Below are 25,423 nucleotides of genomic sequence, written 5' to 3' on the forward strand. Positions count from 1 at the left end.
GCACCTCCCTGAAATTTCCATATCTGTAGACAGTAGTTTACCTCCATTTGGAGGTAGAAAAATAGATAAATTATCCACTGAGTATGTCCTGTCTTATTCTGAGAGAAAAAATCTTTTTTTGAAATTTTATTACCAGAACCGGTATTCTAGACTCCAAGCAGCTAACTTGTCCTGAGATTGTTTTTTTTTAAAAAACCCTTCTTTGGAGGAACTAACTCATGCTGGGGTAAGATTTATGCCTCCACTGGCTAATTGGTTATTCACATATGATCTTAGATTGTGATTACTGGACAGCTATTGATTATGGGAAGCATTACAGTAGAACCCAATTCTCCTCAGAAGTGCATTTTCCAGCTGGTGTTGTAGTGATCAAAAAGAATGCGATTTCCCCACTACTGCCACCTTAGCTGACTAAGGGAACTCAGCAAAAACCTAGCCCAAAACTGAAACATTCTTGGTTCTGCACTGGACAGTGTCTACTTACTGAGGCAATAGTGGAGTTTAGATACCTGCTTTAAAGGTTACTAAATGCCACTTTTCCTCTTCACAGCACCTGGGGAAGGCTCAGTTCCCAGGTGCTACAGAGGGGAAAAGAGATCTGCTGTCAAGACTCCACTTCCAGTACATTGCTCCTGGATTTCCAGGGCTTTTCCAAATGGGTGGGCCTGGGCCTCCAATACATGTCGACCCAGTTGTTAGGAAAATAAGATGGGAGGGGTTGTTCCCAGCCTTCTGCCTCACTTCCCTCTTATGTTCATGAGGTGCCCAAGCACAGGATTGGAGAGTTTGAGGAGGCACATTGCAGGTAAATCAGACTTTCACTTCCCCCAACAGCAGTCAGAAGGCTCTGAAGCTATTAGCCCTGGCCACAAAATCGGGTGCAGAAACGTGGGAACCTGACATAGGGGGAGAAGAATTGGTGGTAATATTTCTTGCGTAAAAGCCTCGGTCTCAACTAAGTTTGCTGCACAGCCTGCAGGTGAATCATGGAAAGACAACTGTAGATTAGTAAGGCTGAAATGCAGTGTTCTGTATAGCAAATCTAACAATGCAAAAGTGTTTTTTTAGATAGATATGTGAGAGACCCATTTCCAGTAAATAGGATACAATATTTTATGGTATGTAGATAAAACACATGCAGATTGTGACCCCAGACAAATGGTTTTGTAGACTACATTGCACAAAATTGTTCTTGCCCTTAATGATCAAAAAAACAGCAATTGTAATGTATGCATTCCAATCAACAGAATCTACAATAAAAAAGACATTTTTCATCCTCTACATACCAGTGGATAAGCAATGATCCAAATGAGAAAGTGTTGCTTTCTCATTATAATCATCTCTTCCTGCCTGAAAATTTTTCAGTCACTGTACACAGCTCTTATGATGGTATTAGTTTAGAGCATAATACAATCTTTATTTTTCTAAAATGTTAACTTTCTTTACAGATTTGTTTCAGTTTTTGGTGTTGGTTTTCTGACCTTGGAATGTATTCTGTGTTTTTCATGTTAAGTTTTTCATTGGTCTATGAATGGTTTTCTGCATCAAAGAACAGAAGGAAACCAGAATAAGGTCTGGTGCAGCACAAGTGCAGGGAAAACAAAACCTACTGCAAGCAGAAAACCCCAAAACAGTGACCTATGATTTCTCCTGTTTTGGATAACGGCCTATTAATTTTCATGGAGAGGATAAGCTATTTAAAAAGTAAGAAATTAACATGGTCCTTTTATTTGCATCTGGGTAGAAAGGGTCAATTTATTGTCCTTAAAATGCAAAGTAAAATACATTAATGTTGAAATCTGGGATCATTCAATCAGATGGCGTAGTTTGGCATTCAGTTCCTTCTCTTTTGTTAGCAGGTCATTATTGTGCTTTTTGAAAGCTTCAAATTCCTATTAATGGAAGAAGAGGTTAGCAAATAGAAATTAATTGTTGATAGAGAAATTTTATAATGGGCTACTTACATTCAGACTATAGTAATGGAAGTCATGGATGGTTTGCAGTATGTAATGTAACATTTATAGAGCAGACCATCCTGAGAAATATTTTAATTTTAGTGGCCAGTGAATCTATTCCAGGTTTCTACACATTCACACCTACACACTAAGTTTTGTGTCAAAAGAGGGAAGAGAAATGCAGGATTCTGACCCATTTAGTCGAAATTGTGATCCTTCAATGATTTTATGAGACCACAGTTAGTATAAATTGCTTTAATTTGTATTTGCCTGTTTAACTTCTCCCATGGCATTTCGATAGTAGAGACTTACTGATTTTCTTAGCTGCATATAGTAGTTTTTTTGGGTTTGTATACAGTCTGCTACTACTCAGTGCTGCTTTAAGCCAGAGATGCAGAGCTGAGGCTAGCAAAATATCAAAATGAGGAGTCAAGATCGTCTTGCAAATCTGCCAAAGGATTTCCTACCTGCCCGCCAGGGAATGAGAAGGGAAAGCTGAAGGCGGGGGGGGGGGGGGGGGGGGGAGGGGGAGAATGTTTTATTATATAAATACTTTTATGAAAGCATTTTCGATTAATGTTCAAAACATAAACCACATTGTACAGCTTACAGCTGGATAGTACACTAGGAACTCAGCACAATTTGTCACTAATGGAAGTGTTGGTGTGCTTGAAGTAATGTAGAAGTAATTTTATTCTCTCATTAACATATCTTGAAGTGTTTTTGTTATTTAAAAAGGAAATATATTTTTGTGGCTATAGGAGACAGCCACATTTCTGTTTTAAAATAGGTGGGTTACTCTTGTGTATCTCTTAGTGGTTAGTTTCAGAGAGGTATTCATATATGTCTGTCCGCAGGTAGCCTAACTCAAGAATAGTGCGTGATAATGTGATAGCCCAAATAACAAAAATATGAGGGAGGGTTGTTCAGATTTATAGCCAAAGAGTTTACCCTTTCCAAGTCAGTATAATCCTGTTGAGATTTGTAATACCGCTGCTGTAACTCTTTGACTTTGACAGTTGCATTTACCACTGCAGCTTCATATTGAAATCTGAAATATAAAGCACATGTTGAATGAAATGTGTAACATACAAAGACAACTTTTTCTACGCAAATAATCTGATAGCAATCATTCAAAGGAATGCCCCATGATAAGGCTCAACAATAGCTTTATATACAAGCAGTTGTATGATGGATGAGCCACTGCGACTAAAGTGAGTAATTGCATGCAGTTTTCTTTCTATGCTTTCTTAACAACTTTAATTTTACGTTGACTGTAAGACTCTTCTATTTTCTCCTAATTCCTTAGTTACCAAGTCATATAGTACAAGAGCAGCCTGGTGATGGGTTTCAGTGAACACAAACAATTTTAAAATGGTGTACTTTCAAAACAACTAAGTTTTAAATGTTAATAGTTGCATGTACAGACGTTAATTACTTTTGGTTTCTTGTTTGTATTAATTTTAGCCAAAGCTAACTGGGAAGAATGCTTGTTAATATCATTATCCCAAGTACTATTAAGCTTGTATTATCTGTATATTAATATATACATAATACCAACTGACTTATGCTTCTGCAAATGCCATATAAGCAAATGTACAACAGTATCAGTATGTAAACCAGTGCAAAATTCTGAAAAAGCTTAAAGATATTAATCCATCTTGAATAGTTTTTTTCTGTTTTCTTACCTTTCTTCTGCATCTTTCTTTGCTTTTTCTGTTAATCTTAATTTCTCCTCAAGTAGCTGAATCTCTTTTTGTTTGTCCTATATTTCAAAAAGTCACAGTGATGCAAAGATTAAACTTCTACGTATATCTCCAGATCAGCAAGAATCCCTTCTAAAAGACACACAATTTTATATCCCAAGCCAAGAAAGTTTGAAATGGTGGGGCTCAGTTCGAAAAAGTTGGAGAACCACTGATGTGACCAAAGGTGGCCCTAATATGTACACAAACAGGAATCCATCTCTGATGAGTGAATTTCTGACTTGACTTCAAGAGCACTGCAGCCCAGGGAATGGGAAGAAAAGAAAAAGACAGACAGAAAGGAAAGGAAAAAAGACCTTTCAGGTATGGAGAAGGAAAAGGGAAAAAATAATCCATTGAGGGTGAAAGGAAGAGGGAAAGAGATCTTCTTGGGGACTCGGATGATGGGGTTCGGGAGAGTGACAGAAAATGAGATACCCTGTTGCGATGGCTATGAATGAGAAAGAGACCCTACTCAGGAGAGGGGGATAAGATGAGAGATTCTGGTTGTGGAGGGAGAGAAGAGAAATAGTGATACTTTGATGAGAAGGATGGACAAATGTAAGGAATCTTACAACACCAGGTTATAGTCCAACAATTTTATTTTAAAATAAAATTGTTGGACTATAACCTGGTGTTGTAAGATTCCTTACATTTGTCCACCCCAGTCCATCACCGACATCTTCACGAGAAGGATGGAGACAAAGAAAAGTCCTGTTAACTGGAGGAGTAGAGGGAAAAGAGGAAAAAATAATCCTGTTGCAGATTTGAAGATTTCTAACTTTGGGCACAGGAAGAATAGTTGCAGAGCTTAATGTAGCCATCTTATTAAACAGTGCATCCTCTGAGTGACCAAGAGCAATGCTACAGGATAGAACATAAATAATGACTTATTTTATTTTTATAGTTTAAGCTGTTTATTTCTCATGTACAAGGAATTGACTCAGATTTTTGGAAGTCATTTTTTTTCTCTATTCAAATTGATATTCATTTATATTGTCCAACTTAACCTGTATAATTTTCCCTCTCTGCATGGAAAGTTTCAGAAGTTCTTCCTTCTCCTGAGTCACCACATGCAGTTTGTGCTGGAGTTCCGTTTCTTTATGATTTCTAGTTTTTGTCATTTCTGCAGCTTCTTTCTGCTTCAGTTCAGCCACTTAAAAATAAAGTGTCCAGATGTCAGATTTAGAAAGGTATGAAAGTCAATGTGTCTAGTCACATTTTCAACTTAATATGTAGTTAACACTACAAGTGTACTGTATACTAAGTGTATGAGTTTCTAACTCATTAGTCCCAGTGAAAAAGAATAGATTTTTCAAAGTATAAGAAAAACAGCACACTTTGATACTATCAGCAATATTAAAATTATTTGCTCAATTTAATCTAAGACTATATTGATAAAATTATTTTGGTGGTTATCCACATTGTGCACTACACATTGTCACTTACATGAGCTGTTAAAACTCTTCAAAATGAAGGAACTCATAACTGGCAAATACATAGTAAAGAGTGCATGAAAGGTTTACTAAAGTTTAATTAATTTCTTAAATGCTCTTCATAAATAGCACTGTTAATGTACTCCATTCCATTTGCTCAAACTTACCTTGATGAATTGGAATTAGTTGTAATGTTAGTACCGCATATTTATTTGAATACATACCATTACATCTCTCTTCTGATTCTTTCAGCTTTACCTTTAGAGATTGCATTTCATTCAGATAAAACTTTTCTGTGCTTGTTTGCTTCTCTAAAAACTCACTTTCTTTTGTCTGTAAATTTTGTGTTATATGTCTGAAATATAGGAACAATAAATATCTATTATAATTAAGTCATTGGCTTTCAGAAAACTAGCTATATGTCCGCTAAGGCCAAAAACATGACAAGAATTAATAGTACAGTAACATAGTAACATTTTCAGGCAGGAGAAGACCTTCGGTTCATTTAGCTCATCTATCCACAGTATTCCCTTGGTGCATTTTGATTAACCTTGAATCCATTTGTCGACAAGAACCTGTCTAATTTCATCTTGAAACCCATTAAGGGTTCCACCACCCATGTTCCACATACTTAGCACCCTTTTAGTAAAAAAAAAGTTCCTCCTGCATTTCCTATTTTCTTTTGTTATCTTTAATTTGTAATTTTTTTTTTATTCGTTCATGGGATGTGGCCGTCGCTGGCAAGGTCCACATTTATTGCCCATCCCTAATGAGAAGGTGGTGGTGAGCCGCCTTCTTGAACTGCTGCAGTCTGTGTGGTGAAGGTTCTGCCACAGTGCTGTTAGGAAGGGATTTCCAGGATTTTGACCCAGCAACGATGAAGGAACGCCGATACATTTCCAAGTCGGGATGGTGTGTGACTTGGAGGGGAATGTGCAGGTGGTGTTGTTCCCATGTGCCTGCTGCCCTTGTCCTTCTAGGTGGTAGAGGTCGCGGGTTTGGGAGGTGCTGTCGAAGAAGCCTTGGCAAATTGCTGCAGTGCATCCTGTGGATGGTACACACTGCAGCCACTGTGCGCTAATGGTGGAGGGAGTGAATGTTTAGGGTGGTGGATGGGGTGCCAATCAAGCGGTCTGCTTTGTGCCGGATGGTGTCGAGCTTCTTGTGTGTTGATGGAGCTGCACTCATCCAGGCAAGTGGAGAGTATTCCATCACACTCCTGACTTGTGCCTTGTAGATGGTGGAAAGGCTTTGGGGAGTCAGGAGGTGAGTCACTCACCGCAGAATACCCAGCCTCTGACCTACTCTTGTAGCCACTGTATTTATGTGGCTGGTCCAGTTAAGTTTCTGGTCAATGGTGACCCCTAGGATGTTGTTGATGGGGGATTTGGCGATGGTAATGCCGTTGAATGTCAAGGGGAGGTGGTTAGATTCTCTCTTGTTGGAGATGGTCATTGCCTGGCACTTGTCTGGTGCAAATGTTACTTGTCACTTAAGAGCCCAAGCCTGGATGTTGTCCAGGTCTTGCTGCATGCGGGCACGGACTGCTTCATTATTTGAGGGTTTGCAAATGGAACTGAACACTGTGCAATCATCAGTGAACATCCCCACTTCTGACCTTATAATGGAGGGAAGGTCATTGATGAAGCAGCTGAAGATGGTTGGGCCTAGGACACTGCCCTGAGGAACTCCTGCAGCAATGTCCTGGGGCTGAGATGATTGGCCTCCAACAACCACTACCATCTTCCTTTGTGCTAGGTATGACTCCAGCCACTGGAGAGTTTTCCCCCTGATTCCCATTGACTTCAATTTTACTAGGGCTCCTTGGTGCCACACTTGGTCAAATGCTGCCTTGATGTCAAGGGCAGTTACTCTCACCTCACCTCTGGAATTCAGTTCTTTTGTTCATGTTTGGACCAAGGCTGTAATGAGGTCTGGAGCTGAGTGCTCCTGGCAGAACCCAAACTGAGCATCCGTGAGCAGGTTATTGGTGAGTAAGTGCCGCTTGATAGCACTGTCGACGACCCCTTCCATCACTTTGCTGATGATTGAGTGTAGACTGATTGGGTGGTAACTGGCCGAATTGGATTTGTCCTGCTTTTTGTGGACAGGACATACCTGGACAATTTTCCACATTGTCGGGTAGATGCCAGTGTTGTAGCTGTACTGGAACAGTTTGGCTAGAGGCACGGCCAGTTCTGGAGCACAAGTCTTCAGCACTACAGTCGGGATGTTGTCGGGGCCCATAGCCTTTGTTGTATAAAGTGCACTCAGCCATTTCTTGATATCATGTGGAGTGAATCGAATTGGCTGAAGACTGGCTTCTGTGATGGTGGGGATATCGGGAGGAGGCTGAGATGGATCATCTACTTGGCATTTCTGGCTGAAGATGGTTGCAAACGCTTCAGTCTTGTCTTTTGCACTCACGTGCTGGACTCTGTCATCATTGAGGATGGGTATGTTTACAGAGCCTCCTCCTCCCGTTAGTTGTTTAACTGTCCACCACCATTCACGACTGGATGTGGCAGGACTGCAGAGCTTTGATCTGATCCATTGGTTGTGGAATCGCTTAGCTCTGTCTATAGCATGTTGCTTCCGCTGTTTAGCATGCATGTAGTCCTGTGTTGTAGCTTCACCAGGTTGGCACCTCAATTTTAGGTACGCCTAGTGCTGCTGCTGGCAAGCTCTTCTACACTCCTCATTGAACCAGGGTTGATCCCTGGCTTAATGTAATGGTAGAGTGAGGAATATGCCAGGCCATGAGATTACAGATTGTGCTGGAATACAAATCTGCTGCTCACAGCACCTCATGGATGCCCAGTTTTGAACTGCTAGATCTGTTCTGAATCTATCCCATTTAGCACGGTGGTGTCACACATGACCCCTTGTGCTTAGATTCTATATTTAGTAGAAAAGCTTACTTGGATCCAATTTATTCAAACCTTTTATAATTTTATACACGTCTATCACATCCCCTTGATGTCTTCTCTTTTCAAGAGAGAAAAGGCCCAGGGTAGTCAATCTTTCCTCAGACATCATTTCCTTAAGTTCTGGGATCAACCATGTGGGAGGGGAAAATCCACATTGTTAAGTCAAAAAGTGTGAGATAAGGCCAGCATAGGCACAGTGGAGGCAGTTGCCCAGATAAGGGTTCCGTAAATGCACGTGGCATAAAAAATAAAACAAGTGAGGTTGGAAACACAAATTCAGCTTAAAGGGTATGATGCAGTAACCATTACAGAGACCTGGCTACAAGCATGGCATGATTGGGAGCTAAATACTCCAGGCTAAAGGATCTTTAGAAAGGACAGGGAAATTAGAAAAGGAGGGGGAGTAGCAATATTTATAAAATACACATACCGCAGTAGAAATTAGGGATTTCACTAAAGGAAATCAGATAGTGGAAAGACTATGGTTAGAGTTAAGGAACAGGAAAGGATGCAAGACTCTGATAGGAGTTGTCTACTGACTTGATAGTAGTGATGTAGTGGGGGGGAATGTATAAATACGGAGATTAGGGAAAGCATGTAGCAAAAACAATGCGATTATACAAGGATATTTTCATTTTCACAGAGACTGAGAGAAGCAGAACAGCTCAAATAATAGAGGTGATGAATTTCTAGAATGTATTCAAGACAGTTTTCTAGAACAGTGGCCTGGAAATTCGATGGCGCCACGCCCAACTCTCGAGCACTAAATGGGTGACTAAGCCTCCAATATGGCAGGCAGGAAGTGTACACTCATTTCAGCCAGAAGTGCTCTGCCTGCCATATGGATCTGGCTTCTCTGTAGGAGTCCAGAGCGTCTGGCACATTAATAGAAAACACTGAATAATTAATTTAAATTAGGGTCTTGCAGGACCCTTTTCCAATTGGTATGCCCTAGTTCCTGGCTTGCCACATGCTGAACTCGCCCAGCAACTCATGGTGCTAAGAGACAGGAAGGAGCCTTCACCAGTGCTCTTTAAAGACATCATACAGTATTTACAGGATAGTTGCTGGTTTGTCACTTCAGGCTGCTGGTTAACTTCCGTATCAACAATAGCCCCCAGTGCCAAGACACCAGTTGGGTGAGCTTCCATGGCAGCTGTGAGAGCTGTCAGGGGAGGTTCCATGACAGTGGGTGCCACTGCCCTGTTGATGGAGCTGACTGCTCGGTCCACGTTGGATGAAATGGTCTCCATGCTCTGCACAAAGCCTTGACACAAGTTAGAGCTCTGCACACTTGTGTCCGGTGATTCGCCACATGAAGACCCCTTCTCTTGCCTAGCTTTTAAAATATGTGTGGTACCAGTATCTGGGCTGGTGCTGGTGAGGGTGAGATCGAGTAACGCTGCATCTTCAGGAGGGTTGGCCTCCTCTCCTCTACCAGCAGAGGGGCATTCACATTTTCAGCACCTGAAATAAAAGAGAAGGACAAAGGTTAGCTTTTATTGTGAGAGGACAGCAGAGAGAGAGAGAGAGAGAGAGAAGTGGCTGGTGAAGTCATCTGTAGTTTGTCATGCAGAGTGTGTAGGGTCAGACAGAAGTCAGAAGGCAAAAAAAGGATACAGTTTGAAGAAACCCTGCGCACCGTCGCCTCCAGCATCGCCAGTCACCACAGCCATGATTCTCTCCTTGCCCATGAAGGCCATCAAGTTTTCTATGAGGGGCAGAGGGTGTGCCCGTGGGCTCGGCCTCCTCCAGTGGCAGCTTCCTGTCTGGAGTTGTGCGCTACCTTCTCCTGAAAGAAAGAAGGGTGTATGTTAGTGACAGTCTTGTGAGAATGTGCCTATTATGGTGAAATAGCTGGTATGCAGTGTGAATGATGTGGGAAAGTGAGGGTTGCAATAGTGGTGAGTATGTGAGTAGGATAAGGAGGTGTAGTGAAGATGGTGCAGTGATTGTAAGAGAGTAAAAGGAAGTCGGGGAGGGGAGTATTGTGAGTAGTGAGGCTGGAGGTGATGGGGTTGTGAGCAGAATGAGAGCAGTATTCTTACCTTGACAACTATGGTGGCAGACTTGTTGCCTGAAGGGTTTTCTGACCGCTGGAAAAAAGAACATTTCCCTCCTGTCCACTGCCTGCACCAGGGCCTCCAAGGCAGCATCATTGAACTATGGTGCCCTCTCAGTCCTTGCTGCAGCCATTACTCTATTCACAAGTGCTTCCTGCCTTCTGCAGCCAGAGTGCACATCCCCTTTAAGAGGAGCTGGCTGCCTTTAAGTGGAATCAGAGATGCCCGATAGAGGCCAAACAGGCTTGCAAGCCAATGAATCGTGCAGGTGGTGCTGGCAGCATGCCTGAGTCATGATAATGACTCTGCATCACGAATAATACGTGCTGCCTGAGATAACACTAACAGGCAAGTGCAGTGTGCGGCCCGCCCTCTGCAAACCGTTTTCGGGCATTACTAAAATAAAATCATAATTCACTGTGATACAATTTCACTATAAAATTAATGTTATAGCAACAAATTAAATATTTGGTTAAATTATTAGCACACTTGCTTACTTGCATTCCTGTTCTAGCGCCTTGTATTTTTTTAAACATTTTCCCAACTCATCTGAGAGCTTGAATATTTGGTCATTCTTCTGTTGCAGGGATTTACAGAATAGATTTTCATTCTCTCTCTGGAGTTTCTCATTTTGCTGTCTGAGCTCTGCATTCTGTCTCTTATATTCGTCCTTGAATTTGATAATTTCCTGATGGTTGGATGCCAGATCCATGAATCGCTCCTCTAGTCGAGCTGACTGCTTTAGTTCTCCTTTTAGTTGTTGCTTGAAGTCCTCGCACTGCTTCTCCAACTCAGTGTTAATTATCTCCAAAGTTTGGCAACGCTGTAAGAACTCATCTGCCCGCAGTTTGAGTATGCAGATGAGCTGAGACTGTTCATCTATTCTAGATCGTAACAAGGCATTTTCTGTTTTGTCATCTTGGGAGAGTCCACGTAGCCTCTCTAATGTAATTTTCACATCATCAATTTCCTAAACAATACAAAATGGCCTGAATATTTCATATGAGCTTAACCATAGCATTTTGAATAAAGGAGGGATGGCTTGTTAATTTTGTATGCTGCCACAATAGCCCCTCTGGTCATACACTTCTTAACTGTGTAGCTATGAGGTGTAATTTTAGAGGTCTGAGTTCAAGTTCAGCACACAGATGATCAGCTCTTCTCACTGGTGTCAAAAGACACAATTAGAATTAAAGAGGAAGGAACGCCTAGGGGGAGAACCTCTCAGTTAAAGGATTAGTTCTTTTTATTATGAAAAAATATATAATCTTACATGAAACGATTTTTAAAATATCTGTTTTGCTTCTGGCACAGAGACCCTTGAGTAGTATCTGCTTCCATGATAGGTGATGCTAATTATAGAGAGTGTGCCTTTGTGTTCTGGAGCAGTTTCATTCCAGTGAGATGTGTGACTTAAATTTGTTTGTTAGCTGCTCCACAGCCACCCTTAGGGAAAGACCCCACAGGCTGGGAAATCTGCAGTCCAAATCTGCAGAGTGGTTTCCCAAACTTGGTTGACTTCAGAGTGATCTGCAGGCTGGCTTGAAATCATGTCCCCTCTGTTTGCAATGGAGTAACTGGAGGGGAGGGAGGGAAGAAGGAAAGAAATAAGGAAATGGAATCATTGTTGTAATGTAGGAAACTGACCAAATCATCTGTTTTTGGTGTTAGTTGAGGGATAAATATTAGCCAAGACATCGGGAGAACTCTCCTGCTCTCCTTCAATAGTGTCGTGGAATCTTTTACATCCACCTGAGAGGGCAGACGGTTTAATGTCTCATCTGAAGGACGGCATCTCCTGCAGTGCAGCACTCCCTCAATGCCTGGTGTTTGTAATCTGGGTTTAGATATCAGTGTGAACATGCTGACTTGGGTTTGTGATCCAGGTTTAGTTACTAGTGTAAACACACTGGCCCCGATATTTACGGGGAGCGTAGGGGAAACCCAGCAAGGCCGGAGACATGGAGGTCCTGCCAAATTTAACGGCAAGACCTCATTATAATTTTTTTTCTTCCATTTCCTGCCTAGAAGCCAGCCAAATTGACAGGCTGGCTGGCTGCTGGGCGGGAAAACCAGCGATAGGACCCTTGCGGACGGTCCTCGGCAATCGCGATCGCAGGTCGAGCATCAGTTGGGGAAGGTCGGCAGATCACTGGGCAGGCTGCAGTTGGGGGATCGGCAGATCACTGGGCAGTTGGGGGGGGGGGGGGGGTCAGCAATTGCGGGGTAGGCTTCAGATCGGGGCTGGAGGAGGGGGAGGTCGCCGATTGCGGCAGGGACTAGAGAAAAGCTGCGATTGGCATAAGGGATGCCAAAGGTTTGCTTGAGAGGCCGGGGAGAGCACTCTTGCTCCTCCTGGCCCACAAAGAGAGCTATAAAAAGCATTTACCTTCTGGAGCCGGCTGCTCCCACCTCAATTTCGCTGCCGGGTTTCCTGAGCCTTTGGAAACCTGACCGGCAGCTGTTAAATTTACAACAGGCTCCCAATTGCACTGTGGGAGCCTGATTTAAATATCATAATGAAGTGTTACACCTCTCCTTGACAGGATCCTTGCACGGCATGCTACCTTCCGCCGTAAAAACGCATTGCCTGTTTTATAGGGTTTAACCACCACCCGCCCCGCCCCGCCCATCATAGGGGTTTAGTATCGAGGCCACTGACTCAGGTTTGTGATCAGATCTGGAGTCAGGCGAGACTGTCCTCTCTCTGCGGTCTTGCTCGTGTGTTGTATCGAGCTGTTTGCCACGTCCATCAGGAAGGACGCAGGTGACGATCCCAGGCAGAAGAGGCTCTCAGGTTAAGACTTCCCTGTACGTGGATGACATCACTATTTTTTGCTCCGATCAGTCCACAGACAAATGGGCATCTGCGACCAGTTCGAGCAGACTTCGGGGGCCAAGGTGAACCGCAGTAAGAATGTTCTGTGGCAGGTGGAAGACCCGATCCTTTGTCCCCTTCACCATCAGGTCCAACTACCTGAAGGTATTGGGGATCTGGTTCGGAGGGTCTCAGGCCTGCACGAAGAACTGGAAGGAACGAGTCGCCAAGGCCAAACAGAAGCTTGGTATGGGGGTGGGGGAAAACGCTCCCTCTCTATGGCCGACAGGAACCTGGTGATAAGGTGTGAGGTACTCACGATATTGCTCTAGGTGACGATCCCAGGCAGAGGAGGCTCTCAGGTTAAGGCTTCCCTGTACGTGGACGACATCACCATTTTTTGCTCCGATCAGTCCACAGACAAATGGGCATCTACGACCAGTTCGAGCTGGTCTCGGGGGCCAGAGTGAACCGCAGTAAGAATGTTCTTTGGCAGGTGCAAGACCCGATCCTTTGTCCCTTTCACCATCAGGTCCAACTACCTGAAGGTATTGGGGATCTGGTTCGGAGGTCCCAGGCCTGCACGAAGAACTGGAAGGAACGGGTCGCCAAGGCCAAACAGAAGCTTGATATGGGGGTGGGGGAAAATGCTCCCTCTCTATGGCCGGCAGGAACCTGGTGATAAGGTGTGAGGTCTGGTCCATTCTCCGCCGTCACAGTCACCCGAGCCATCTTCCGCTTTGTCTGGGGGTCCAAGATAGACCGCGTCCGCAGGAACATCATGTACAAACCCCCAGACAAAGGGGGAAGGGGTGTCCCGAATGTCACCCAGACCCTGATGGCCACCTTTGTGTGTAGCTGCCTCAGGATATGAGTAGAGCCCCAGCATGCAAACACCAACTGTCACTACGTGCTGAGTTTCTACCTGTCCAACACACTGAGAAGACTGAGTCTGACCAAGAAGACGCAGGACGTCGCATCCAGCTGGACCGTACCCCACCACCTGTCGCTCCTGAGGAGGAACCCCTTCGACCATGTGGCCGTCAGACAGTGGTCGGCACGGAACGTTCTGGGGGTCCTGCAGAGAAGGGAGAGGGTGTATCCGATTGGGCACTTCCCCAATCAGATGGTTGAAGCCATTTGGCAGAACGTCTCATCGCCAGAACTGACCAACAGATACCAGGATGAAGCTTGGATGGTGGTGAGAAGAGCCCTCCGTGCACGCACGGAATTTCAGCACCACCGCTGATGCCCTCTAGACTGCAGTAGGGACAAGATCGTCGTCCACCTCCTGATGGACTGTCCCTTCGTGCAGAAGGTGCAGAGAGAGATGTGTTGGTGTCAGTCCTGGTTCATCCCAACAGCCCGGTAACACAGGACGCTGTGCTCTATGGGCTGTTCCCCGGGACGCACGCTGAAACAGATATCAACTGCTGCTGGAAGACCATCAACTCGGTGAAGAAGACCCTTAGGTCCACCCAAAACCTGCCTGTCTTCCAGCTGAAGGAGCTGACCATGACCGATTGTTAACGACTGGCACACTCCAAGGACCAGGAGTAGCGGCTGCAGGATGCACTGAAGCGAGATGCGGCCTACACAAAGGCTCCATGGGGAAAGGCTACCTTGGAAGGTCATCCCACCTTATATTGTACAGCATGTCTTAGAAGATATGTACTGGGTTTTGAATTGTGGTATGTACGATCTGTATTATATTGTTTTGAATTGTAATTGAGATATATCGTCGCTGGGTCAAAATCCTGGAACTCCCTACCTAACAGCACTGTGGGAGAAGCTTCACTACACGGACTGCAGTGGTTCAAGAAGGCGGCTCACCACCGCCTCAAGGGCAATTAGGGATGGGTAATAAATGCTGGCCTTGGCAGCGATGCCCACATCCCATGAACGAATAAAAAAAAATTACATTGAATGGTGTGTATCTTTAAATTTTATGAAATAAAGTATATTTTGAAATAAAAAAAGTTACTAGTGTGAACACACTGACTCAGGTTTGTGATCCAGATTTAGTTACTAGTGTAAACAAACTGACTTGGGTTTGTGATCCGGGTTTAGTTACTAGTGTGAACAAACTTACTTGGGTTTGTGATCCGGATTTAGTTACTAGTGTGAAGAAACTGACTCGGGTTTGTGATCCAGATTTAGTTACTAGTGTAAACAAACTGACTTGGGCTTGTGATCTGGGTTTAGTTACTGGTGTGAACAAATTGACTTGGGTTTGTGATCTGGGTTTAGTTATCGGTGTGAACACAGTGTCTGGGGTTCGTGATCTGGAACTAGTTACCGGTGTGAACAAACAGATTTGGGTTTGTGATCTGGGTTTAGTTACCGGTGTGAGCACACTGAGTGGGGTTTGTGATCTGGGTTTAGCTAAGGGTGTGAAAACACTGACTCGGGTTTATCATTCGGGTTTGGTTACTAGTGGGAACACATTGACTGAGGTTTGTGATCCGGGTTTAGATACCAGTGTGAACATACTGAGTGGGGTTTGTGATTCGGGTTTAGTTAGTAATGTGAACACACAGACTCGGGTTTGTGATCCAGGTTTAGTTACTAGTGTGAACAAACTGACTCGGGTTTGTGATCTGGGTATAGTTACCGGTGTGAACAAACTGACTGGGGTTTGTGATCTGGATTTAGTTACCGGTGTGAACACACTGACTGGGGTTTGTGATCCGGATTTAGTTACCGGTGTGAACACACTGACTGGGGTTTGTGATCCGGATTTAGTTACCGGTGTGAACAAACTGACTGGGGTTTGTGATCCGGATTTAGATACCAGTGTGAACACACTGACTGGGGTTTGTGATCCGGATTTAGTTACCGGTGTGAACACACTGACACGGGCTTGTGATCCAGATTTAGTACCGGTGTGAACACACTGACTGGGGTTTGTGATCCCGGTTTAGATACCGGTGTGAACACACTGACTGGGGTTTATGATCCGGGTGTAGATACCGGTTTGAACACACTGACTGGGGTTTATGATCCGGGTTTAGATACCGGTTTGAACACACTGACTGGGGTTTGTGATCCGGATTTAGTTACCGGTGTGAACACACTGACTGGGGTTTGTGATCCCGGTTTAGATACCGGTGTGAACACACTGACTGGGGTTTATGATCCGGGTTTAGATACCGGTTTGAACACACTGACTGGGGTTTATGATCCGGGTTTAGATACCGGTTTGAACACACTGACTGGGGTTTGTGATCCGGGTTTAGATACCGGTGTGAACACACTGACTGGGGTTTGTGATCCCGGTTTAGATACCAGTGTGAACACACTGACTGGGGTTTGTGATCCCGGTTTAGATACCGGTGTGAACACACTGACAGGGGTTTATGACCCGGGTTTAGTTACTGGTGTGAACACACTGACTGGGGTTTATGATCCGGGTTTAGTTACTGGTGTGAACACACTGACTGGGGTTTGTGACCCGGGTTTAGTTACTGGTGTGAACACACTGACTGGGGTTTATGATCCGGGTTTAGATACCGGTGTGAACACACTGACTGGGGTTTATGATCCGGGTTTAGATACCGGTTTGAACACACTGACTGGGGTTTGTGATCCAGATTTAGTTACCGGTGTGAACACACTGACTGGGGTTTGTGATCCCGGTTTAGATACCGGTGTGAACACACTGACTGGGGTTTATGATCCGGGTTTAGATACCGGTTTGAACACACTGACTGGGGTTTATGATCCGGGTTTAGATACCGGTTTGAACACACTGACTGGGGTTTGTGATCCGGGTTTAGATACCGGTGTGAACACACTGACTGGGGTTTGTGATCCCGGTTTAGATACCAGTGTGAACACACTGACTGGGGTTTGTGATCCCGGTTTAGATACCGGTGTGAACGCACTCACTGGGGTTTGTGATCCGGGTTTAGATACCGGTGTGAACGCACTGACTGGGATTTGTGATCCGGGTTTAGTTACCGGTGTGAACACACTGACAGGGGTTTATGATCCGGGTTTAGATCCCGGTGTGAACAGGCTGACTGGGGTTTATGATCCGGGTTTAGATACCGGTGTGAACACACTGACTGGGGTTTGTGACCCGGGTTTAGTTACTGGTGTGAACACACTGACTGGGGTTTATGATCCGGGTTTAGTTACTGGTGTGAACACACTGACTGGGGTTTATGATCCGGGTTTAGTTATCGGTGTGAACACAGTGTCTGGGGTTCGTGATCTGGAACTAGTTACCGGTGTGAACAAACAGATTTGGGTTTGTGATCTGGGTTTAGCTAAGGGTGTGAAAACACTGACTCGGGTTTATCATTCGGGTTTGGTTACTAGTGGGAACACATTGACTGAGGTTTGTGATCCGGGTTTAGATACCGTGTGAACATACTGAGTGGGGTTTGTGATTCGGGTTTAGTTAGTAATGTGAACACACAGACTCGGGTTTGTGATCCAGGTTTAGTTACTAGTGTGAACAAACTGACTGGGGTTTGTGATCTGGATTTAGATACCAGTGTGAACACACTGACTGGGGTTTGTGATCCGGATTTAGTTACCGGTGTGAACACACTGACTGGGGTTTGTGATCCGGATTTAGTTACCGGTGTGAACAAACTGACTGGGGTTTGTGATCCGGATTTAGATACCAGTGTGAACACACTGACTGGGGTTTGTGATCCGGATTTAGTTACCGGTGTGAACACACTGACACGGGCTTGTGATCCAGATTTAGTTACCGGTGTGAACACACTGACTGGGGTTTGTGATCCCGGTTTAGATACCGGTGTGAACACACTGACTGGGGTTTATGATCCGGGTTTAGATACCGGTTTGAACACACTGACTGGGGTTTATGATCTGGGTTTAGATACCGGTTTGAACACACTGACTGGGGTTTGTGATCCGGATTTAGTTACCGGTGTGAACACACTGACTGGGGTTTGTGATCCCGGTTTAGATACCGGTGTGAACACACTGACTGGGGTTTATGATCCGGGTTTAGATACCGGTTTGAACACACTGACTGGGGTTTGTGATCCGGGTTTAGATACCGGTTTGAACACACTGACTGGGGTTTGTGATCCGGATTTAGTTACCGGTGTGAACACACTGACTGGGGTTTGTGATCCCGGTTTAGATCCCGGTGTGAACAGGCTGACTGGGGTTTGTGACCCGGGTTTAGTTACTGGTGTGAACACACTGACTGGGGTTTATGATCCGGGTTTAGTTACTGGTGTGAACACACTGACTGGGGTTTATGATCCGGGTTTAGTTACTGGTGTGAACACACTGACTGGGGTTTATGATCCGGGTTTAGATACCGGTGTGAACACACTGACTGGGGTTTATGATCCGGGTTTAGATACCGGTTTGAACACACTGACTGGGGTTTATGATCCGGGTTTAGATACCGGTGTGAACACACTGACTGGGGTTTATGATCCGGGTTTAGATACCGGTGTGAACACACTGACTGGGGTTTATGATCCGGGTTTAGATACCACGGTGTTTGAACACACTGACTGGGGTTTATGATCCCGGTTTAGATACCGGTTTGAACACACTGACTGGGGTTTATGATCCGGGTTTAGTTACTGGTGTGAACACACTGACTGGGGTTTATGATCCGGGTTTAGTTACTGGTGTGAACACACTGACTGGGGTTTATGATCCGGGTTTAGTTACTGGTGTGAACACACTGACTGGGGTTTATGATCCGGGTTTAGTTACCGGTTTGAACACACTGACTGGGGTTTATGATACGGGTTTAGTTACTGGTGTGAACACACTGACTGGGGTTTATGACCCGGGTTTAGTTACTGGTGTGAACACACTGACTGGGGTTTATGATCCGGGTTTAGATACCGGTGTGAACGCACTCACTGGGGTTTGTGATCCGGGTTTAGATACCGGTGTGAACGCACTGACTGGGGTTTATGATCCGGGTTTAGTTACTGGTGTGAACACACTGACTGGGGTTTATGACCCGGGTTTAGTTACCGGTTTGAACACACTGACTGAAGTTTATGATCCGGGTTTAGATACCGGTGTGAACACACTGACTGGGGTTTATGATCCGGGTTTAGATACCGGTGTGAACACACTGACTGGGGTTTATGATCCGGGTTTAGTTACCGGTTTGAACACACTGACTGGGGTTTATGACCCGGGTTTAGTTACTGGTGTGAACACACTGACTGGGGTTTATGATCCGGGTTTAGATACCGGTGTGAACACACTGTCTGGGGTTTGTGACCCGGGTTTAGTTACTGGTTTGAACACACTGACTGGGGTTTATGACCCGGGTTTAGTTACTGGTGTGAACACACTGACTGGGGTTTATGACCCGGGTTTAGTTACTGGTGTGAACACACTGACTGAGGTTTATGACCCGGGTTTAGTTACTGGTGTGAACACACTGACTGGGGTTTATGATCCGGGTTTAGATACCGGTGTGAACACACTGACTGGGGTTTGTGACCCGGGTTTAGTTACTGGTTTGAACACACTGACTGGGGTTTATGACCCGGGTTTAGTTACTGGTGTGAACACACTGACTGGGGTTTATGACCCGGGTTTAGTTACTGGTGTGAACACACTGACTGGGGTTTATGATCCGGGTTTAGATACCGGTGTGAACACACTGACTGGGGTTTATGATCCGGGTTTAGATACCGGTGTGAACACACTGACTGGGGTTTATGATCCGGGTTTAGATACCACGGTGTTTGAACACACTGACTGGGGTTTATGATCCCGGTTTAGATACCGGTTTGAACACACTGACTGGGGTTTATGATCCGGGTTTAGTTACTGGTGTGAACACACTGACTGGGGTTTATGATCCGGGTTTAGTTACTGGTGTGAACACACTGACTGGGGTTTATGATCCGGGTTTAGTTACTGGTGTGAACACACTGACTGGGGTTTATGATCCGGGTTTAGTTACCGGTTTGAACACACTGACTGGGGTTTATGATACGGGTTTAGTTACTGGTGTGAACACACTGACTGGGGTTTATGACCCGGGTTTAGTTACTGGTGTGAACACACTGACTGGGGTTTATGATCCGGGTTTAGATACCGGTGTGAACGCACTCACTGGGGTTTGTGATCCGGGTTTAGATACCGGTGTGAACGCACTGACTGGGGTTTATGATCCGGGTTTAGTTACTGGTGTGAACACACTGACTGGGGTTTATGACCCGGGTTTAGTTACCGGTTTGAACACACTGACTGAAGTTTATGATCCGGGTTTAGATACCGGTGTGAACACACTGACTGGGGTTTATGATCCGGGTTTAGATACCGGTGTGAACACACTGACTGGGGTTTATGATCCGGGTTTAGTTACCGGTTTGAACACACTGACTGGGGTTTATGACCCGGGTTTAGTTACTGGTGTGAACACACTGACTGGGGTTTATGATCCGGGTTTAGATACCGGTGTGAACACACTGACTGGGGTTTGTGACCCGGGTTTAGTTACTGGTTTGAACACACTGACTGGGGTTTATGACCCGGGTTTAGTTACTGGTGTGAACACACTGACTGGGGTTTATGACCCGGGTTTAGTTACTGGTGTGAACACACTGACTGGGGTTTATGACCCGGGTTTAGTTACTGGTGTGAACACACTGACTGGGGTTTATGATCCGGGTTTAGATACCGGTGTGAACACACTGACTGGGGTTTGTGACCCGGGTTTAGTTACTGGTTTGAACACACTGACTGGGGTTTATGACCCGGGTTTAGTTACTGGTGTGAACACACTGACTGGGGTTTATGACCCGGGTTTAGTTACTGGTGTGAACACACTGACTGGGGTTTATGATCCGGGTTTAGATACCGGTGTGAACACACTGACTGGGGTTTGTGACCCGGGTTTAGTTACTGGTTTGAACACACTGACTGGGGTTTATGATCCGGGTTTAGATACCGGTGTGAACACACTGACTGGGGTTTATGATCCGGGTTTAGTTACCGGTTTGAACACACTGACTGGGGTTTATGACCCGGGTTTAGTTACTGGTGTGAACACACTGACTGGGGTTTATGACCCGGGTTTAGTTACTGGTGTGAACACACTGACTGGGGTTTATGATCCGGGTTTAGATACCGGTGTGAACACACTGACTGGGGTTTGTGACCCGGGTTTAGTTACTGGTTTGAACACACTGACTGGGGTTTATGATCCGGGTTTAGTTACTGGTGTGAACACACTGACTGGGGTTTATGATCCGGGTTTAGATACCGGTGTGAACACACTGACTGGGGTTTGTGACCCGGGTTTAGATACTGGTTTGAACACACTGACTGGGGTTTATGATCCGGGTTTAGATACTGGTGTGAACACACTGACTGGGGTTTGTGACCCGGGTTTAGTTACTGATGTGAACACACTGACTGGGGTTTATGATCCGGGTTTAGATACTGGTTTGAACACACTGACTGGGGTTTATGATCCGGGTTTAGTTACTGGTGTGAACACACTGACTGGGGTTTATGATCCGGGTTTAGATACCGGTGTGAACACACTGACTGGGGTTTGTGACCCGGGTTTAGATACTGGTTTGAACACACTGACTGGGGTTTATGATCCGGGTTTAGATACTGGTGTGAACACACTGACTGGGGTTTGTGACCCGGGTTTAGTTACTGATGTGAACACACTGACTGGGGTTTATGATCCGGGTTTAGATACTGGTGTGAACACACTGACTGGGGTTTATGATCCGGGTTTAGTTACTGATGTGAACACACTGACTGGGGTTTATGACCCGGGTTTAGATACCGGTGTGAACACACTGACTGGGGTTTATGATCCGGGTTTAGATACTGATGTGAACACACTGACTGGGGTTTATGACCCGGGTTTAGATACCGGTGTGAACACACTGACTGGGGTTTATGATCCGGGTTTAGATACCGGTGTGAACACACTGACTGGGGTTTATGATCCCGGTTTAGATACCGGTGTGAACACACTGACTGGGGTTTATGATCCGGGTTTAGATACCGGTGTGAACACACTGACTGGGGTTTATGATCCGGGTTTAGATACCGGTGTGAACACACTGACTGGGGTTTATGATCCGGGTTTAGATACTGATGTGAACACACTGACTGGGGTTTATGACCCGGGTTTAGATACTGGTGTGAACACACTGACTGGGGTTTATGACCCGGGTTTAGTTACTGGTGTGAACACACTGACTGGGGTTTATGACCCGGGTTTAGATACCGGTGTGAACACACTGATGGGGTTTGGTTCTCTCGGTCCCTACCTGTTTGCTGTCGCCTACCATCTGATGATAATCTCGGGGACTGCGCTCTGTCCCCGTTCGCTGCTCCATGGCCGCGTCTCCTCGCCGCCTCTACTGTTGTCCATAGCAACCAAACCCCCTCCTTACGGCGGCAGCGACTGATCAAAATATCCAGTTCAAAACGCGATGCGGCAATCATCCTGCAACAGCCACACCTAGAAAGTGACCGACGCCACAGATTTTTGTCCAACTGAGAGCTTCTGTAAACCCGCCCCCTGCAGAACATTTACCCTAAAATCAAAGCCAGGTTATTGTAAGTTTCCAGTTTGTGGCGGTAACAGTGACTCAGAGATGGCAGTTGTTGTGGCCCAGGTGGGACCCTCTAGAATGCTTTAAAATTTAGTATTTTCACAGCACTGAGTTTGATCCATTTGCTGCGGAATGTTGTATTACCTTCATGGTTCTTTCCGGTAGATGTTTTAATTTAAAATACATCGTTGGTGGACGGTGGCACTCTATCTAGTGCCTTGCCATGGTGTCTCATCATGGTAATACCGCTCCTGTGCCAGTGTATGTCACTAGTACTCCTTGTAAATTGGAAGGAGTGAATATAGGAAAGGTCAGAATCGATGAGAGAAGCCATCTGCCCCATCGCACTCATTCTCAAGTGCATTAACTCTCCCAACAGGCCATTTTTTAAAAAACCAAGGTTTTTTTTGCTTCTATTATCATATAGGCTGATGACACCCAGCTGTACCTCACCACCACCTCTCTCAATCCCACCGCTGCCTTTGATTTGTCACCCTGCTTTGTCCAACATAGCAGAAATTTCCTCCAACTAAATATGGGGAAGATCGAAGCCATTGTCTTCGGTCGCTGCCGCAAACTCCATTCCCAAGCTACCAACTCCATCTTTCTTCCTGGCCAATGTCTGAGGATGAACCAGACCATTCACAACCTTGACGACCTATTTGACCCTAAGATGAGCTTCCGACCATATATCCGCTCCATCGCCAAGACCTCCTACTTCCACCTCTGTAACATCGCCGATCCCCGCCCCTGCCTCAGCTCATCTGCTGCTGAAACCTTCACCCACGCCTTTGTTACTTCTAGACTGGACTATTCCAGTGCTCTCCTGGCTGTCCTCCCATCTTCCACCCTTCATAAACTTGAGCTCATCCAAAATTCTGCTGCCCGTATCCTAACTCACACCAAGTCCCACTCACCCATCACCCATGTACTCACTGACCTACATTGGTTCCCGGTCTGGGAATGCCTCGATTTTAAAATTCTCATCCTTGATTTCAAATCCCTCCCCAGCCTCGCCCCTCCCTACATCCCTCTGAGAACTCTGCGCTCTTCCAATTCTGGCCTGTTGTGCATCCCCGATTTTAATCGCTCCACCATTGGCAGCTAAGCCTTCAGCTTTCTAGGCCTTAAGCTCTGGAATTCCCTCCCTAAACCTCTCTATCTCTCTCTCCTTTAAGACGCTCCTTAAAACCTACCTCTTTGACCAAGTTTTTGGTCACCTGTCCTAATATCTCCTTATGTGACTTATTGTCAAATTTTGTTTGATAACGCTCCTGTGAAGCGCCTTGGGAAGTTTTACTACATTAAAGGAGCTATATAAATGCAAGTTGTTATTCTTCTTGCATGGTAGATTTTTTAGACACAGATCCTTCTTTGACTGAAGTTTTTATGGATATTCTAAATTTATTTTTAATTTATATCCTTTGGTCTTATTTTTTGACATACTTTGTTTCGGGCTTTGCTTAAAAAGGAGGGAGAGAAAAAACAGGGAATTACAGACCAGTTAGCCTAACATCAGTAGTGGGGAAAAAGCTAGAGTCTATTATAAAAGATGTGATAACAGAACACTTGGAAGGCATTAACGGGATTGTACAAAGTCAGCATAGGTTTATGAAAGGGAAATCATGCTTAACAAATCTACTGGAGTTTTTTTGAGGATGTAACTAGTAGAATAGATAGGGGAGAACCAGTGAATGTGATGTATTTGGATTTTCAGAAGGCTTTTGATAAGGTCCCACACAAGAGGTTAGTGTGCAAAATTAAAGCACATGGGACTGGGGGGAGTATACTGGCATGGATTGAGAATTGGTTGACAGACAGGAAACAGAGAGTAGGAATAAACGGGTCTTTTTCTAGGTGGCAGGCAGTGACTCGTGGGGTACCGCAGGGATCAGTGCTTGGGCCCCAGCTATTCACAATATATATCAATGATTTGGATGAGGGAACTAAATGTAACATTTCCAAGTTTACAGACGACACAAAGCTGGGGTGGAATGTGAGCTGTGAGGAGGATGCAAAGAGGCTCCAATGTGATTTAGACAAGTTGGGTGAGTGGGCAAGAACATGGCAGATGCAGTATAACGTGGATAAATATGAGGTTATCCACTTTGGTTGTAAAAACAGAAAGGCAGATTATTATCTGAATGGTAAGAGATTGGGAAAAGGCGAGGTGCAACAAGAACTGGGTGTCCTTGTACACCAGTCGCTGAAAGCAAGCATTCACGTGCAGCAAGCAGTTAGGAAGGCGAATGGTATGTTGGCCTTCATTGCAAGAGGATTTGAGTACTTGAGAAGGGATGTCTTACTGCAGTTATACAGGGCCTTGGTGAGACCACATCTGGAGTATTGTGTGCAGTTTTGGTCTCCTTATCTGAGGAATGATGTCCTTACCATGGAGGGAGTGCAACAAAGGTTTACCACACTGATTCCTGGGATAGCAGGACTGACATATGAGGAGAGATTGAGTCGACTAGGCCTTTATTCACTAGAGTTTAGAAGAACAAGAGGTAATCTCATCGAAACATATAAAATTCTGACAGGACTAGACAGACTAGATGCAGGGAGGATGGCTGGGGAGTCCAGAATCAGGGGTCACAGTCTCAGGATATGGGGTATGCCGTTTAAAACTGAGATGAGGAGAAATTTCTACACTCAGAGGGTGGTGAACCTGTGGAATTCTCTACCACAGAAGGCAGTAGAGGCCATGTCATTAGATGTATTCAAGAAGGAGACAGATATATTTCTTAATGCTAAAGGGATCAAGGGATATGGGGAAAAGCGGGAACAGGGTACTGAGTTAGACAGTCAGCCATGATCATTTTGAATGGCGGAGCACGCCCAAAGGGCCGAATGGCCTACTCTTGCTCCTATTTTCTATATTTATATGATTCTGCATAATTTGTAATTTAT

At 45.1% G+C, this 25,423-nt stretch overlaps 1 protein-coding gene across 2 annotated transcripts; it reads right to left on the bottom strand.

Annotated features, from left to right (window-relative positions):
- Positions 1 to 1,016: 1,016 nt before the first annotated feature.
- zgc:172182 (coiled-coil domain-containing protein 89) lies at positions 1,017 to 22,365 on the bottom strand. 2 transcript variants are annotated; one of them, XM_067987323.1, is made up of 7 exons: positions 22,226 to 22,365; positions 10,627 to 11,099; positions 5,304 to 5,491; positions 4,711 to 4,856; positions 3,644 to 3,720; positions 2,907 to 3,006; positions 1,017 to 1,892 (listed from the first exon to the last, which is right to left on the bottom strand). In XM_067987323.1, exons 1-7 carry the CDS (start codon positions 22,292 to 22,294, stop codon positions 1,806 to 1,808), a joined length of 1,140 nt encoding a protein of 379 aa, XP_067843424.1. In that variant the 5' UTR covers positions 22,295 to 22,365; the 3' UTR covers positions 1,017 to 1,805. The 2 variants fall into 2 exon arrangements, with proteins under 2 accessions (XP_067843424.1, XP_067843426.1); XM_067987325.1 differs by having other exon boundaries at positions 1,088 to 1,892; positions 5,361 to 5,491; positions 22,226 to 22,364.
- Positions 22,366 to 25,423: the final 3,058 nt, after the last annotated feature.

This window comes from Heptranchias perlo, chromosome 7 (genome assembly GCF_035084215.1).
Source record: "Heptranchias perlo isolate sHepPer1 chromosome 7, sHepPer1.hap1, whole genome shotgun sequence".
NCBI lineage: Eukaryota > Metazoa > Chordata > Chondrichthyes > Hexanchiformes > Hexanchidae > Heptranchias > Heptranchias perlo.